The sequence below is a fragment of the Elephas maximus genome, chromosome 4 (assembly GCF_024166365.1).
Source record: "Elephas maximus indicus isolate mEleMax1 chromosome 4, mEleMax1 primary haplotype, whole genome shotgun sequence".
NCBI lineage: Eukaryota > Metazoa > Chordata > Mammalia > Proboscidea > Elephantidae > Elephas > Elephas maximus.
This window is the reverse complement of record NC_064822.1, coordinates 44,156,263-44,173,374: the sequence shown is the minus strand read 5'-3', so window position 1 is coordinate 44,173,374 and position 17,112 is coordinate 44,156,263. Positions and strand designations below refer to the sequence as shown.

Here is a 17,112-nt window from a genome sequence, read left to right as displayed (position 1 = left end):
ATTGAATTCTCATGCTGGAAGTCTAGAGATTTAATCTTCAGGCTTGTGAGCTTAAGGCACAGATTCCCTTATAAAATATTCAAGTATTATTTGAGGCCATGTTGTAATAAACCAGAAGCTCCGTTCTTTAGAAAAGATGTCCTTGCCAGGAGTATAGAATGGTATGTAAGTAAAATTCTGTTTCAGCAAACACATGATATACACAAAATAAAAAATCAAAAAGATTTATAAACCCCATGTATTAATTTTGTTGTACTGAGTCAATTTCCCCAAGATAACTGTTTTTTAGAAGGCCTAAGACAAAATGGTCTGGAGATGACGTAGCTTAGAGTAAGCCGCTTTTTGATCACTTGGGTTCAAAAACAGCATTGGCATATGACAGTAATAGAAAACAGCTACTGGCTGAGTGTTCGTATTTATTTGCCCCCAAAATTTGCGTATTTAGTTATCCACTTGTGAAGAGTGTCCATCCCCTTACAACCTTTGGCATTACTAACGTGTTTCACTACATAATGTCCAAAGTTTGGTTTTGAGGGCGTGGAACATCGGCATGGCTTCTAGAGATTCTAAAGGTTAAGGGTCGCCTTGACCCCTAGCTTGGGAGAATTTATACAATGTCCATCTGAAAGTAAACAACACCTTATATAAGAGAGAAAGTGCTATTTTATTAAAGAAAATACCCAAGTTTTCTGACCTTTGGAAGAATTATGCTTCTGAAATATGAAGAGTAACCACATCAGCATATTCAAGCAATAGTAAAATACCCTGCTCTGTCTACACGCCCCCCAGCCCCGAATAAAATGGGATGAAATGAAATAAATGCAACAAGAAAGAAGAAAAGAAAGTGGAGCTTGCTTTGGGTTTTTCTTCAGGTAGAATTTGATCTGTATACAAATCTCCAATAATTGTTCACTCCTGAAGGAGGGCTTCACCTCAGCTCCTTTCTGAAATCCACCGCAGTGCTCTGTGTGTGGTGAATACTCAGTAAATGTCATTGCATAGAGTAACCAGGACTGTGTCAGAGCTGTCCTGTCTAATACGGAAGCCACTGGCCATATGTGGCTATTTAAATAAAATTTAAAACATATTTCTCAGAAGTACAAGCCATATTTTAAGTGCTCAGTGTCCACATGTGGCTAGTGGCTACCAAATTGTCAACTCACATATAAAACATTTCCATCGTCGCAGAAAGTTCTGTCGGACGACACTGCAGAGATTTTGAGGGTAGGACAGAAATGATCTTGCCAGCTTCCTTGATCCCCCATAGTTTGGTAATTGTCTGTGTTGGTTAAGAAATAAAAAATCCTGTAAAAGCAAATATGTAGTTTTCATTAAGATTGTCTTTTAGACTTCATTTTTATGTTAATTTTCAAGGGCCCAAAAGCTCAACTTCAGGGATGACAAGTGAACCCTCCCAACCACTCCGAGCTCTTCCTGGGAACAAACCTCATGGGATTCCTAGGGACCAGATCGGAAGGGGCCCTGGGAGTTCTGGGGAACTGGCTCAGCCGGTCTCTGTGGAAGCCTTCTCTGGCCTGAGGCTCAGGTCAGTAACTGTAGCAGCCCTCTTGCTCTCTTCATATGCACCACTAGAGGGCTTGCCCTCCTTTCAGAAGACTGAGTCTTTTAGAAAGAATGTTTGTGCAGCAGATCTATAAAACACCAACAGCTCTGGTACTTGACAGAACTTCGCAATAAGATCAGCTGTGGCACAGAGTTTGACTCGATATAGTTGCATGCAAAATTTAAGGAAGACTCTTGTTTATGTAATGAATAAAAGATATGTGTCTATAAAAAGGAAATAGATTAATGGGTAGTAGATTTAATAAGAAATTGACAGAAACAGTGATAATAGACTTCTTAAATATATAAAGGTATATAGTTTAACCAGGATAATAGTATCTTCTAGTACAATTTAGTTATATAATATCTTCTTTTAAAATATTATAACTTATGTACTGTAACTTACAGAATTTAAAGAATTTGTGGTTTTATTTCTTATGTAGCCCACTTCTATGTCTAAGGAAAAGTAAACCTTGCTTTAAAAATTATTTTATTTTTATTTATCTGCCATAAAAGTGTGTGCCTTGTCCATATCATATACTAAACCCCCTGAAAAAAGGTACAGTGGAGGTTTCTGCCCCACAATGCTTCTTACCACCTGGTACAGTGCCAGATAATCTGTTATTTCTTAGCATAATCTACTAGTTACTGGTTTTTTCACCCAGGCGGCCTCGAGTGTCCTCCACAGAAATGAACAAGAAAATGGTTGGCCGAAAACTGATCAGACTGTCTCAGATCAAGGAAAAGATGGCAAGTGAGACGCTGGAAGAAATAGACTGGGTGACATTTGGGGTTATAGTGAAGAAAGTCACTCCACAGAGTTCTAACAATGTAAGCCATTTGATTGATTGATTTAGCAGCTTCACCACAAACTAACACTGGGCACTCACATTCTTAATTTGCTAAGCTGAGCCTATTGCTATTTCTTTTTGAAATAACTGCTAGTAAGTTCCAAAAGTGCATACTATCATTGGGTTAGTATCCAAGGAGGACATTTGTAAAGAATGTCCTACTTTAAGGAGATCTAATTGTACAGGGCCTTGGGCTTTTCATTATCCCAGTCATTCTTATTGCATTTCACTTGTCATCGTTTTTGGTGGCACATGTCCTTACCCCATGATACTGTAATCTCATCTGTGGAGGAGGAGAACAGGCATCAAAGAGGCTGAATTCATAGATCCTTTGGAGATCCTTATTAGATATAAGATGGCAGTTGCACACATTCTAGAATTGCTGGCCCATGCTGGAATATATGGTGTATTTAATTTGACGGCTTTTACAAAAGATATAACAAGTTGCATAAATCCCAGTTGACGGAAGCATAGTGGAGAAAGTATCATGTCACCAGGCAGTTCAGAGAACTTGTATTCAAAGCCTGGTTCTCCCTTTAACTAGTTATTTGGCCTTGCTTAGGTTGACCCTTATTCTTGCTTGAAGAATCTCATTTGTTTATAAAATGAAGTAACTGGCTTTGATTATATTGAAAGTCTTTCAACTCCAAAATACTATGATCAGTCATGCTCACTACTGATTTCATTCACTAATTTGATCTTGGCCATCCTTAGATTTTTATGAGATCTGATGGCGGGGGAAACCCTGGTGGCATAGTGGTTAAAGTGCAGCGGCTGCTAACCAAGAAGTTGGCAGTTCGAAGCCACCAGGTGCTCCTTGGAAACTCTGGGGCAGTTCTAGTCTGTCCTATACTGTCGCTATGAGTTGGAATCGACTCGACAGCAGTGGGTTTGGTTTTTCGGGTTGGTAACGGGTAATTTGAGTTTTGGATTACTGGGCTGTTGTAGCCCTATCACGGTGAACAGATCTGGTTGCATTTGATTCTTAGTTGCATCACAAGTGACTATAATGATGTTGAAATAACAGGTGTGAGATTTTATCTGAACTCTTCCATGAAAGGCATTGTACAAACCCATGGAAGAATAATTATAATGGAGTTCAGGCAATCGCTCACCCTAACTTATAACCATAAAAAAAAAATAAAAAAAAAATTTTTTTTTTTTATTTTTTTTTTTTACCCACCCTGAAATGCCTCTGTGAAACAGCTTAATTCAGTATCATTGAAATTATTGTTTTTTTAACGATCTGTAAAAGTAGAAGTTGTTCATATTACAAGTGGTCAGCATTATGACTTGCCTTTCTTCAGATATTTAATAATACCTCTGGAACTTTATAGTTAAATGCAAGAGCAGTTTTTTTAAAGGATGCTTGTGTTAATCTTCTAAGCTAAGTATAGATTTAATAGTATAGAGCTGACACCTTTTTAATTAATACTAATAATATAATTAAATTAATCAATTACAAATAATAGATTTATTGTTTACCTGATATCTATTCATATTGGTAAGTTGTTAAATAGTAGCATAGCTTCCTTTTTCTCTTTAACACTGTGCACACGTGTGAGAGTGTGTGTGCGTGCACTTGTGTGTGTGTGTGCATGAGTGAGATTAGAAAGGCACTGCTCTCCCACTGACTAAATTTCAGACCTGGGAATTCACAGAGCCTAGTAGTGACAAGTTTGCTACTGCCTTGCCTAACTTCACTTTCATCTCTAAAACAAGAAGGGTAATACTGAAGCCGAGGGAAAGGATTAATTTATACTGAAAAGACTTTCTGATGATTATGTATTTAATGTGGAATATATTTATATATTTTTCCATGTTAGAACCCTTGAGCCATAAGTGGAAACAGTATAACCCATTGTTCAAAAATTATTAAAATAAGAATAAATGTTTGTTCCAGGGGAAAACATTTAGCATCTGGCGACTGAATGATCTTCGTGACCTGACGCGGTATGTGTCGTTGTTCTTGTTTAGAGAAGTTCACAAAGAACTATGGAAGACAGAGCAAGGTACCGTCATAGGATTACTTAATGCTAACCCCATGAAACCCAAGGATGGTTCAGAAGAGGTAAGACCTTTTCCATAGTTTTTCAACAAGTATCATCTGTTATAGACAGATTATTGTTACTGTCAGGAAGAGTGAGAGAAGGAGTTATTTCATTTCATTCCTTGCTTTCACCAGAGATTGGTGACAAATCATCTATTGGTTAGGAGTGTATTTGGCTGCAGTTAACAGAAAAACCTCACTACAGTGTCTTAAAACAAACCAGAAAAGCCAAACCGGTTGCTTTCAAGTTGATCCCAACTCCTAGTGACAGAGGACAGAGTAGAAGTGCCCCATAGGGTTTCCAAGGAGCGCCTGGTAGATAACTGCTGACCTTTTGGTTTGCAGCCGAACTCTTAACCACTATGCCACCGGGATTATATTGCTCCTTGGAAACTCTATGGGGCAGTTCTACTCTGTCCTGTAGGGTTGCTGTGAGTTGGAATTGACTCGATGGCAAAGGGTCTTAAAACAAGTAGAGTTTATTTTTCTTATGCAATGAAGAACCTGGATGTAAGTGGTGTAATGATGTCAGAGCCAATGTTTCTGGAGCCTCTTGGCATTTTTTTCTTGGTAACAATATGGGTTTGGAGCTTTAGCCATTGTATCTCCATTCAGGGCAGGAAGTGAAGAGGAAGTTTGAGCCAACCTGTTCTATCTGTTTTCATCAAGAAAGCAAAAGCATTCCCAGATACCTTTCTTACCAACTCCCGCTTAACTGGCTTAAGTCACATGGCCATCACTAGCTGTAAGCAGTGCTGGGAAAGCAGGATCAGGATCTGTTACCTGAGGCTGAGCGTTTTGCCAGCCACATAAATCACTAAGAAGGAAGGAATGGACATTGGGTAGAGAACACGCTCCCATTTCTAAGCTGTTGTATGACCTCTGACTTCAAATTCCTTCTGACTTAAATCACTATCAACCATTCTTATATCTACTGGTGCTGATAAAGAGCCAGAACTTTGCCTGCTTTAATCTCCTACCCCACCTCTTTTTTACAGGTGTGCCTATCTATTGATCATCCTCAAAAAGTCTTGATTATGGGTGAAGCTCTTGACCTGGGAACCTGTAAAGCAAAGAAGAAGAATGGGCAGCCATGCACACAGATGGTTAATTTGGTTGGTTTCCAACTTTTTAGCATGGTTTCTGCTAAAGTAGGGAACTGTTAGGAATAAACTGTAGGTGTGTTAGCTGTAATGACCAATTTGGAACTGAGTGTCCTACTTAACAGACAGGGTCAAAATGAGAAAATCGAATATGAATTTTCAGAGGTAATATGGTCATATGCAGCTAATAATTGCCAGTTAAAATGTCATGGGGTAGGGGTGAGCAAGGAGACCTCTAAGGAAAGTGATCTTTCATTGCCAAATGACTAGAAGGTATAAGAAAGACAGAATTTTAGTTTGCCTTCAGGTCTTTATAGTGCCAGAGATCAAACACTAATGATAAAATATACTGAAAACCTTATTTTAGCCTATAGTGCACCTCTTCCTAGAGATCGTTTTAAAAATCTTGATTGAGATAAAATTCACATACCATACAATTCAACCTTTTAAAGTGTACTGTTCAGTAATTTTTAGTACATTTAAAGAGTTGTGCAACCATCACCACTATCTAATTTCAGAACATTTTCATTACCCCAAAAAGAAACCCATACCAATTAGCAGACACTCCCCCTTCTTTCTTTCCTCCAGCCCCTGGAGGCCCCTAATTTACTTTCTATCTCTCTGGATTTGCTTATTCTGGACATTTGATATAAATGGAATCATCCAGTATGTGCCCTTTTGTGTCTGGCTTCTCTCACTTTTCATCATGTTTACAGGGTTCATCCATGATATAGTATGTGTCAGTACTTCATTGCTTTCTATGGCTGAATGGTACGCCATCGTAGAGACAGACCACGTTTGTTTATCCACTCATCAGTTGATGGGCACCGGGCTGTTCCCACATTTTGGCTGTTACGAATAGTGCCGCTATGAATGTTCATGCACAGTGTTTCAGTGGATGCGTGGTTTCAATTCCCTCGGACTTTTATGTAGGGTTGGAATTGCTAGGTCATGTGTATCTCTACGTTTAACATTTGGAAGAATTGCAAGCTATTTTCCAAAGCAACTGAACCATTTTACAGCCCCACCACAATGTATAAGGGTCCCGGTTTCTCCACATCCTCACCAACACTTGTTATTTTCTGTCTTTTTGATTGTAGCCACTCTAGTGGGTATATTAAAGCTCTTTGAAAGTGAGTAAAGTGACAGGTTTGGGTTTCATCTGTTTACGTAGCTAGATGGGAAGAGAGTTCTCAGAGTGAAATACTTCACAGATTTCCAAGTAAGAGCTTGGAGCTGTTTGAGTAAGAGTTGTTATTGTTAACTGCCCTTGAGTCAGCCCCTGATTCGTGTTGACCCCATGCAGAATGGAATGAAACACTGTCCAGTCCTGTTCCAGCCTCGTAGTGAGTAGGGGATTGGACCATTGTGATCCATAGGGTTTTCATTGGCTGATTTTCAGAAATGGATCACCAGGCCTTTCTTCCTTGTCCATCTTAGTCTAGAAGCCCTACTAAAGCCTGTTCAGCATCAGAGCAACATGCAAGCCTCCACTGACAGGGGTGGTGGCTGCACATGAAGTGCATTGGTCAGGAATCGAACTCAGGTCTCCTGCATGGAAGTGGAGAATTTTACCACTGAGCCACCTAGGTCTTTAAAAATCCACTGTCTCCATATCTCAGAGTTCACCAAGTAGAACAATACTATGTTGTTTCTCTTTGTTTCTTTCACTGAAAGAATAACATTTTCCCAAGAGACAACCTGAGAAATGGCTAGAAAAACTGCACTAGAAGCTGGTTTTATTTCCATTTTCTAAAGAAGGCAAAGGAAGTGGACTTTATTACTTTTTCTCTCACCACATCAGTCCTTTAAAAGGAATTTAAGGGAAGAGCTTTCCTCTTAGTGACTGTATAGCTCCTCCATTTTGGGAGTGGTCTTGAGGGGTCAGCAGGGTGGGCTGTACATGCAGAATAGTGTTATATGAAGCTGGGAGAGAAGAAGTGGTCTATCTGACGCTCTTCCCTGCCTGTGGCGCTAACCCTGGTGCTGCTGCTCCTTTTTTTGCAGAATGACTGCGAGTACTGCCAGTATCATGTCCAGGCTCAGTACAGGAAGCTCAGTGCAAAACGAGCAGATTTGCAGTCCACCTTCTCCGGAGGACGAATTCCAAAGAAATTTGCCCGCAAAGGCATTAGCCTAAAGGAACGGCTATGTCAAGATGGTTTTTACTATGGAGGAGTTTCTTCTGCGTCATATGCAGCCTCGGTGTAAGACATTCTCAGGGCTTCTTCTGGGACAAGTGTTTTGCTTGTCTCGTAAGAATCCAGTGGTTGTGCTTTTCTATAATTGTCAGAAAATACTTGTCCAGTTTCTGTCTTTCATAACTCACTGCATGTAACAAGATAGATAAGGTCCTTTTTTATTTCCAGGTAGAGGAAAGAACATACGGAGGGAGAGAAATCGGCAAGTCATGATATTCTTTAACATGGAGCCTAGACACTCCCTATTTGACTTTTAACATGAATAGTGCAGCTTTGCCTGGGCTGATTATATGGCCATTAAAAATACATTGGAGCCCTGGTGGCGCAGTAGTTAAGAGCTACAGTGTGCTGCTGCTGCTAACCAAAAGATTGGCAGTTTGAATCCACCAGCTGCTCCTTGGAAACCCTGTGGAGCAGTTTTGCTCTGTCCTGTGGGGTCATTATGAGTCAGAACTGACTCGACAGCGACGGATTTTTTAAAAAGTAAGTTAATGTTACATCAACATTGTGAAAACAAATAAACTCTGTTAAACAGTTTTTAAAGAAATGTTTAAGTTAGTGTTAACATCCTTTAAATCATTTCCCTCAGGACTCATTTGAGTGAGGTTGCAGACCTGAGATCCCAAATTTAATTAAATGAGTGAATACGTAGTCAAGCATTACGTAGGGAAGTGAGATCTGGAGAACCTAGACTCTCCATAGAATCCCCGAAGTAGGTGTCTGATGGCCTTGTCACCCGTCGTGTAAAACGTATATCTGAGAACGTAAGAGGCGGAGGCTTGACACAAGAGAGCTACTGTTGGTCCAAGAATAAAACATAGACTTTGTTCCCAATCCAGCAGGAATTGGGCAAGAGGACTCACATTTCCTGCCTATTTTGTAACATCAAGTACGTTTTTAAGATAAAATAGCATCTGTATTTTTCCAAACTGCAAAAAGCAATACCCATTCTGACCAGGATCACAATAGAGTATCCTGGACAGAGCAGGAAAAAAATGTAGAACAAAAAATCAAATTCATGAAAGAAAGACCAGACTTACTGGCCTGACAGAGACTGGAGGAACCCCCGAGACTGTGGCCCTAAGACACCCCTCTGACTTGAAAAACAGCACTCATTCCTGGAAACCACCTTCGAGCCAAGCAATAGACAGGCCTATAAAATAAACAATAACACCCGAAAAGAATGTGCACTGTAGAACAATCAATTATACAAGACCAAAAGGGCACCATTTGCTCAAAAACATGAGAAGGCAGGGAGAAGTAGGGAGACTAGAAGAAAGGAAATAAGGAACTCAGGACTGAAATTGGGAGAGTGCTGACACAGTGTGGGGATTGCAACCAATGTCATGGAACAGTTTGTGTACAATTTGTTGAATGGGAAACTAATTTGCTTTGTAAATTTTCACCTATAACACAATAAAATATAGGGAAAAAAAAAGCAATACCCGTACATTATAGATAGGTTATGTGTGCAATCCAGCCAAAAGCCATCCATAATTCCACTGCTTAGATTAGTTTCCTGGTATATATGTTTCTAGGTTTTTTTTTCCCCCCATAAAATAAACAAAATAATTTAACATTTTCCTTGTCAAATATTTATCTGTGGCGTTATTTTTAGTGACTACACAGTATTCTTCTACATGGCTCTGTGATAATTTATTTAAGCAACTGTGTGTGGATGACCATTAATGTTGTTTCTTTTAACGTTATAAACAAAACTACAGTTAATATCCTAAACTTTTGCAGAATCAGATATTTTAAGGTAAATTCCTATATCAAAGTGTTGACATATATTTGATTTCTATTGCCGCACTGCCCGTCCAGGACAACTTCAAGCCAACTTGTGGCTCCGTGACCTTTGCCTGCTGATTATGCTACAGGACGGTGGCATTAAGAAAGCCTGTGTTGTGTTCCAGGGCTTTGAGAAACTTGGACAGTTTGTAATAGTTGAACTGAGTATTTGTGTGCCTTTTTTACCTCATGAGAGCATTAATGTTCAATGATTTCTCTTTGGGGGTGGGCGTGGCTCTTGTCATTTCAGTGCAGCAGCCGTTGCCCCTAAGAAGAGGATTCAAACTACTCTGACTGATATGGTTGTTAAGGGCACAAACCTGATTATTCAGGAAACTCAACAAAAACTCGGTAATATTATTTTTTCCATGTTAGATTTTTTCCTCCAGTTTAAATATATAGTCTTTAGGATGGACAATGGTTATAACTCATATTCTATGTTATAAATATCCACTCATCATATATAGTACTTATAGTGATGTGGCCTTTGCTAAAGGAACCAAGCCTGGTTGGCAGTGTATTGAGAAAAAATACCATACTGGTCTTTAACCGGTTGCCATTAAATCAACTCCAACTCATGACAACCTTATGTATGTTGGAGTAGAACTGTGCTCCGAAGGGTTTTCAGTGGCAATTATTTGGAAGATCACCAGGCCTTTCCTCCAAGGTGTGTCTGGGTAGGCTCGAACATCCAATCTTTTGGTTACCAGCCGAGCACATTAAACATTTGCGCCACCCAGGGACTCATTTATTAATCTTAGCTGTGTTTTAACTTAGTATCTTTTTTTAAGATTTCTTGACATATCTGGACCTAACTTTTAATGCCCATCATTAGAATCATTAGTATCAGGTTCCTCGTCAAACCTATCACTTATCTTTGGTTAAAACAGATCTAGCTCAACAAATGCCACCCTGTTCTTGTGCTTGTGACTTTGTGCATCAGTGGTGGTTGAGGACCAGCATAGATACCTTGCCCATAGCGAATATTCCTGAAGCAATGTATGAGATGACCCAGCACATATTAGTTTAGTTTCCTAATCATAACTAGAAACAAAATTTATTTGTGTGATACTAGTTTGATGTTAGAGGCAACGATTCTTTTTTTCCCCCCCTTGGTGTTTTGTCTACTTCATTTGTAAATGACTGAATTATGAATGCAAAGTGTAAAACGTAAGATGGTAACTCATAGGACATCAAGCTGTCTGAATTTTGGTTTTATAAAGCCAATGTTTATATATTACAGGAATACCACAGAAGAGCTTGTCTTGTTCTGAGGAGTTCAGAGAATTGATGGACTTGCCAACCTTTGGAGCCAGAAACTTAAGACAACATTTGGCCAAAGCCAAGACATCAGGTGCAGTCAGCTTGTTCATAACAAGTTGCCGTCGAGCCAACTCTGACTCGTGGAGACCCCGTGTGTGTCAGAATAGAACTGCATTTGATAGGGCTTTCCATGGCCGATTTTCAGAAGTAGATTGCGGGACTTTTCTTCTGAGGCAGTTCTGGGGGACTTGAACCTCCAACCTCTCAGTTAACAGCAATCACGTTAACAGTTTGCACCACCCAGGGACTACCGTTGTCGTGCGCCGTCGAGTTGATTCTAGCTCATGGTGATCATATAAGACGGTAGAACTGCCCCATTGGGTTTCCAAGGCTGCAGTCGTTACGGGAGCATATCGCCAGGTCTTTTCTCCTGCAGAGCCACTGGAGGGTTCACACCGCCAACCTTTTGGTTAGCAGCCAAGTGCTTAACCATTATGCCACAAGGGCTCCTTGGATGCCTAGTGTAGGGTATATACATGAGTTCTCTCGGCCTCTCTTGTGTTTTAGGGATCATGGGGAGCCCTAAACCTGCTATACAGTCTATATCAGCATCAGCCCTCTTGAAGCAACAGAAGCAATGTATGTTGGAGATGAGGAAAAAGAAATCAGAGGAAATACAGAAACGGTAAGAGTGGCAGACTTCATAGTCCATGTTTAGATAACCCATCTTGGGACTCCTCAGAATGTCTTAATGGATTTCAAAAACATGACTTTAGATTTTTGTTGTTTTAACTTTGAAAGTTTTTAAATAATTTTAACATAACCTAAATAGCATTTTAGGCTATATATTTCTTACTCGTGCTAGTGAATCCTGATAGCAAATGGTGCAGGTTACAGTGTGGAATACGGTAATTACTGAAGACAAGGAGTAAAATGTGACGAATGCTTTGTGAAAGGGGAAAGCATCTTTGGACCTGATTGGCTCCCATTTTTTGGTATTGCCACAATTAGGTTTTTAATTACAGGGCAGAGCCACCAAGTAGAGGTTGCAGTTATTCAGGTAAACAGTAAAACGAGGCACTAAAAATAGAGTCATTTTAGAGGCAAACCAAGTAGAAATGGATGTGGAAGGAGGACAGATCAAAGACTCCCAAATTCAGGTTGTCGGAATAGTAGTAATAAGAGCTGCTGTTTACAGGTGCTTAGTATGTACTAAGTACTGTGTGTTATACCCTGCATAAAGGTAGTAGCTCATTCAGTCCTCACGACGACTCTGAGACAGGTATTGTTATCCTTGTTTTGTGAATAATGAAACTGAAGGTCAGAGAGCCAAGTTTTGAACTCACCACTCTGATGTTTAACCATTATGCTGTCCCAAATCTGAGCTACTCAAAGACAGGTAGTTCCACCAAGAGGGAAGTCAATTATAAGTGAAGAGGAAATTCTTGGAAAAATAAGGGAATGGGTTTAGACTCAGGTAGGTTGGTCTGAGGTGCTGATGGGACCTCTGTAGCGGTATTTGTCGTGTGTCTACAGGAGCCATGAATATGCACAGCTGCCACGTGTACCACTATGTACGGAGTTTTGGGCCTTGTGGGAAAACAGCACCTGTTAGCAAGCTCAGCCTAGTGCTTGAGGGCGGATATGTGGGAGTAAAGAGTACTAGCCTTGGATTACCTGCTACTTGTTATCGCAATGTGATTTCGGGCCTCAATTCTTCATCTATAAAATATAAAAATCTATAAAAAGATTTGGACTAGATGATATCTAAGGTTTGTTATTTTTAAATAGCCCTTAAAACTATATAAAAAATAACCACCATGCAGATTGTAGTGCCTTTCATGAGGGCCCTGGTGGCGTGGTGGTTAAGAGTTAGCTGCTAACCAAAAGGTCAGCAGTTCAAATCTACCAGCTGCTCCTTGGAAACAGTCCAGGGCAGTTCTACTCTGTTCTGTAGGGTCGCTATGAGTCAGAATCGACTCAAAAGCAATGGGTTTCTATTATGAACTTCCAAATGTGTCACATGTACTGTCTCTTCCCACCAGAGTAAAGAAAACTAATGTATAGAGAGGTTAAGTGAGTTCCCAAAGCTCCTAGAGATACCCGTAGGGCTGGGAACATAGTCTGCATCTCAGCTTCAGATCTGTGTTTTACAGAAGAGATCCACCGGAAAGCCAATTAACAATATCAGTGCTAAATTGGAAAACAATTTCTAGCTTATTCAATGAAAAATCAATTGACACAAGAGTTTGGGAAGCCAGTATTGTTCTTATTGTGTGCTAATTTGAGTTACTAACCAAGAAGGGGAAATTATTTTACTAACAACTGGTTGTCAGCTGGTGGCCTGTGTAAAGTCTCCCAGTCCACTCTGAGTTCTAGAAACATGTTTTACATCTGCTAAAGTCCTGTTTGTATATTTTGTTACTGGATATTTCTTTAAAGATTTCTCCAAAGCTCAAGTAAAGGCGAGAGTCCAGTTCTTCCATCCTCTTCTCAACAACCCCCTTCTCAGTCTCCACGAATGGAAGCTGGGTTTCCCAGGCTGGAAGGAGCCCCAGCCCCACAGAAGCCCAAGCTTGGGCGAGGCATCTCCGAAGGAGATGATGTTCTCTTCTTTGATGAGTCACCACCACCAAGACCTAAACTGAATGCTTTAGCAGAAGCCAAAAAGGTAAATGGCATTTATCTTCTTGAACACTTGAATTTGCCTTTTGCTTTTATACTTATTACCAGGGAAGACGGATACCCGATAGCTATTTATTGATCGTGATTACTGCAGTCAAAGGAAATTTAAATGAGATCAACATAATACGATATTTAATCCAAGACAGCCATTATCAACACTGTTTCGTGTCAGGCTAAAGGAGATAGCTTAGAAGAAGATACTGTTTTACAGCTAGAGACATTGGCAATAAGAAAAAAATTCTTGAAATTGTTGAGACAAGACTGTAAAATACTGTTTTTCAAGATTGTTTAACACTAGACTCCTTTAAAAGAAATCTTATTCAGGAGCCCAATCTGTATTCAGATAAAAGCTAAGTCACTGGTTGAAGTGGGGGCTGGGGATACTCAAGCCCACCACCCAGCACTCTCCGCTTCTCCACCCTGAGTGCCCTGGAGCCACCTCACTGGAACCTCTTTTTTTTTTCTAGTTTGCTGAGGTAAGCAAATCAAGGGCAAAAGACTACCTATAAGCAAAACCCTTATATGTAGTAATAATAGTACTAGTAACAATAATAATAACAATTACAAGTATTTGCTAATATTACTCAGGACCTGTTATATAGGTACATGTACAGGTACATGCTCTGCATACGTTATTTCATCTGTACAACCACAGCCTTAAAAGATAGGTAATGCGTCATTCCCATTTTATAAATGTAGAAACTGGGGCTGAAAAGTAATTTGCCTAAGGTTACAAGCTAGTAAGTGGCAGCGCTAGAACGCTAACCTAATTCTGTCTGATTCCAAAACAAAATTCCGGAATGTTAATGTGATTCCTTTATGTGTCTAGAAACCATAGAGCTATTCTTAGGGACTGAACTGGAAAGTCTAAAATTTCTTCACTAGTCTATTTCTACTTGCGTAAGATCTTAATAAATGGCTGTGCTGCCACTGAGGTCTACAGGCTAGCTGAGGTTAAACTGTTATAGACCTCCCTCCCATGCTTTTGAAATTTTAATAATTGTTAATAATCCTAAGTAAAATGAAGACGTATTTTGCCAGTTTATATTCGAGAACAGCCAGAGTGGACTGAGTAATAACTTCAAGAGCCACAGATTTGTAGGTGCCTATCTCGTCTTTTTTTGGAAACCCTGGTGGCCTAGTGGTTAAGTGCTACGGCTGCTAACCAAAAGGCCGGCAGTTCAAATCCACCAAGTGCTCTTTGGAAACTCTATAGGGCGGTTCTACTCTGTCCTATAAGGTCGCTATGAGTCAGAACCGACTCGATGGCAATGGGTTTGGTTTTTTTTGGTTTTTGTCTGATCTTTTACATTTTCATCTCTCTCCTCTTTTTTCTAGTTAGCTGCAATAAGCAAATTAAGGGCAAAAGGCCAGATTCTTACAAAAATAGACCCTAACAGCATTAAAAGGAAACACATGGACCCAGAAGATGTCCTGGAAGTGAAGGAACGTGTAGAAAAAAACAACACATTTTCTCCTCAAGGTATTGCAGATTTCAAAGTTAGCAGTGGGAAAGAGAAACCGTTCATAAAGGACGTGTTCTAAACCATAACCAGCATTCCTGACATCAGAAGTCATTGTTTTACCTTCTGTATAAAAAAAAAAACCTAAATAGAATTTCTGCCATCTGGAACTGATTGGTTTTTATAATCACATTAAATCGCAGTGAAATTGTGCACAATGTGAGTAGCTGGAGAAAGGATTGTTCACTGGATCTCTGTACATGATTAGTGTAAAGACTTTTTTTGAAAGAAGTAAAATCCCTTTGTCTTATATTGCTTTATTTTTATTTTTAAAACTCTGAATGTGGCAGTGTTACTTTAAAATCAGTTTGTAAGTAGGATTTTTGTTGTTTTTGTCTATTATCATAGTCAGCTCCCTATTTTAAGATGAAAAAGAAATTCTTATCTAGTGGCCAAATCTGCCACCACCTCATATTCCAGACTCTACTTCTCAGCTCATTTCTTCTTAAGAGCTTTTCTCTGCTGGTACCAACTGGGGTAATAAAGCTTGAAGGACTGGCGGGCAGAGGAAGAAAGGGTAAAGGGAGGCTGAGTCAGCGGATCACGCTGGCTTTCTGAAATTCTTTTCTTAACGGTTAATGTTTTCCCTTTCTGATCTAGCTGAGGATGAGTTGGAACCTGCTAGGAAAAAATGGAGAGAGCAACTTGCCTACCTGGATTCTGAAGAATTTCAGAAAATTCTAAAAGCAAAATCTAAGCACACAGGGATCCTCAAAGAGGTAAGAGCCCAAAAGACCAGGGATGATGTAGATTTAGTAGTCACCGGCCCTGACACGCCCATGCCTCTTTTTAATAACACATATTTTGTATTGCTCCCTTATTATCCTTAAGTAAAATTCATGGATAATGTAAATTACATACGCTAGTAATTTCAAAAATACTAGTATAACATCCTAAATAATTCAGAAAAGGAAAATAAATATGTCTGAGTTGTACATGTAGAAATGAATTAGTGTATGTTTTTGCTGTGTATATTCTCACGGTGTATATTCTCAACAACAAAAATAAAGTATTTTTTTAAAAAAGGAAACTATAGTAATAATAGATATTTCAATATGTAGATGCTTGGGCACAGCTACACTAGACAAAATACAGTTGGCCCTCTATACATATCCATCGGTTCTGCATCCACGGATCGTTACCGGTGTGTACTATGTAGTTAGGCCTACAATGATTGTGTCTGTACTGAACATGTACAGACTTTTTTCTTGTCATTATTCCCTAAAATTACAGTATAACAACTATTTACATAGTATTTACTTTGCATTAGGTATTACAAGTAGTCTAGAGATGACTTAAAGTATATGAGAAGTTGTGCATAGGTTATATGCAAATGCTGACTCAAGCATCTTGGATTTTGGTGTCCGTTGGGGTCCTGGAACCAATACCCCATGAATACCAAGGGACAACAGTAATGACGTAGTCAGAGACTTGCATTTGTAAGGGTAAATGAGACAGATAGAAATGAAGACTGATAATACATGTGTTTTCTTGGGCATATTTCTTAGACAATGTGATTTTTTTTTTTTTTTTAACGATGAATAATCCTGGGAAACTTTCAAACCAAGGTACAGTTGTCCCTCAATATAGGTGCACTCCTGGAATACGCAATGTATATTAAAACCATGCACAAATATTTTAGGGTTGTATATAAAACAGTTAGATTCTAGGGGTTATAATCAGGTTTTTTAGCCACATGATGTCCCAGACAACATTCAGAAGCCACATGGAAACAATTCTTTGTTGTGTGGAGGACTGTTCAGTATTGAACCGTTGCAGAAGGTGCAGCATCCTTAGTCCCTGCCAGTAGTGACCTCCAATCACTAGGATGACAAAAAATGCTCCACACAGTTTCAAAATGGGTCCCATCAGGGCAATACTATCCCCCTTTAGTTACCACTGTTCTGAATGATCTGCTCGTCTTTTTGTTAACAAATGACTCACAAGACGGTTAGAACTCATGTCTGTCTCCTGGACTTGAAACTCAGTCAGGAGAGATGGTAGAGCCCACCCTGAAGGACTGTAGAACTGAGCTCTGCCTCACGTAGCCACCAGAAGACCTGGGCCCTCTTGCTTTGTGTA

General features: G+C 39.6%; 1 protein-coding gene across 3 annotated transcripts in view; it reads left to right on the top strand.

Annotated features, from left to right (window-relative positions):
* The window catches only part of MCM10 (minichromosome maintenance 10 replication initiation factor), a 47,160-nt gene that overhangs the window by 8,951 nt on the left and 21,097 nt on the right, over positions 1 to 17,112 (top strand). For all 3 annotated transcript variants that reach the window (XM_049881975.1, XM_049881976.1, XM_049881977.1), the window contains exons 6-16: positions 1,375 to 1,546; positions 2,229 to 2,394; positions 4,318 to 4,485; positions 5,463 to 5,579; positions 7,575 to 7,774; positions 9,810 to 9,910; positions 10,803 to 10,913; positions 11,390 to 11,507; positions 13,265 to 13,493; positions 14,846 to 14,990; positions 15,631 to 15,749. In XM_049881975.1, the coding sequence (XP_049737932.1) occupies positions 1,375 to 1,546; positions 2,229 to 2,394; positions 4,318 to 4,485; positions 5,463 to 5,579; positions 7,575 to 7,774; positions 9,810 to 9,910; positions 10,803 to 10,913; positions 11,390 to 11,507; positions 13,265 to 13,493; positions 14,846 to 14,990; positions 15,631 to 15,749 (1,646 nt within the window). The remainder of the gene's footprint in view (positions 1 to 1,374; positions 1,547 to 2,228; positions 2,395 to 4,317; positions 4,486 to 5,462; positions 5,580 to 7,574; positions 7,775 to 9,809; positions 9,911 to 10,802; positions 10,914 to 11,389; positions 11,508 to 13,264; positions 13,494 to 14,845; positions 14,991 to 15,630; positions 15,750 to 17,112) is intronic.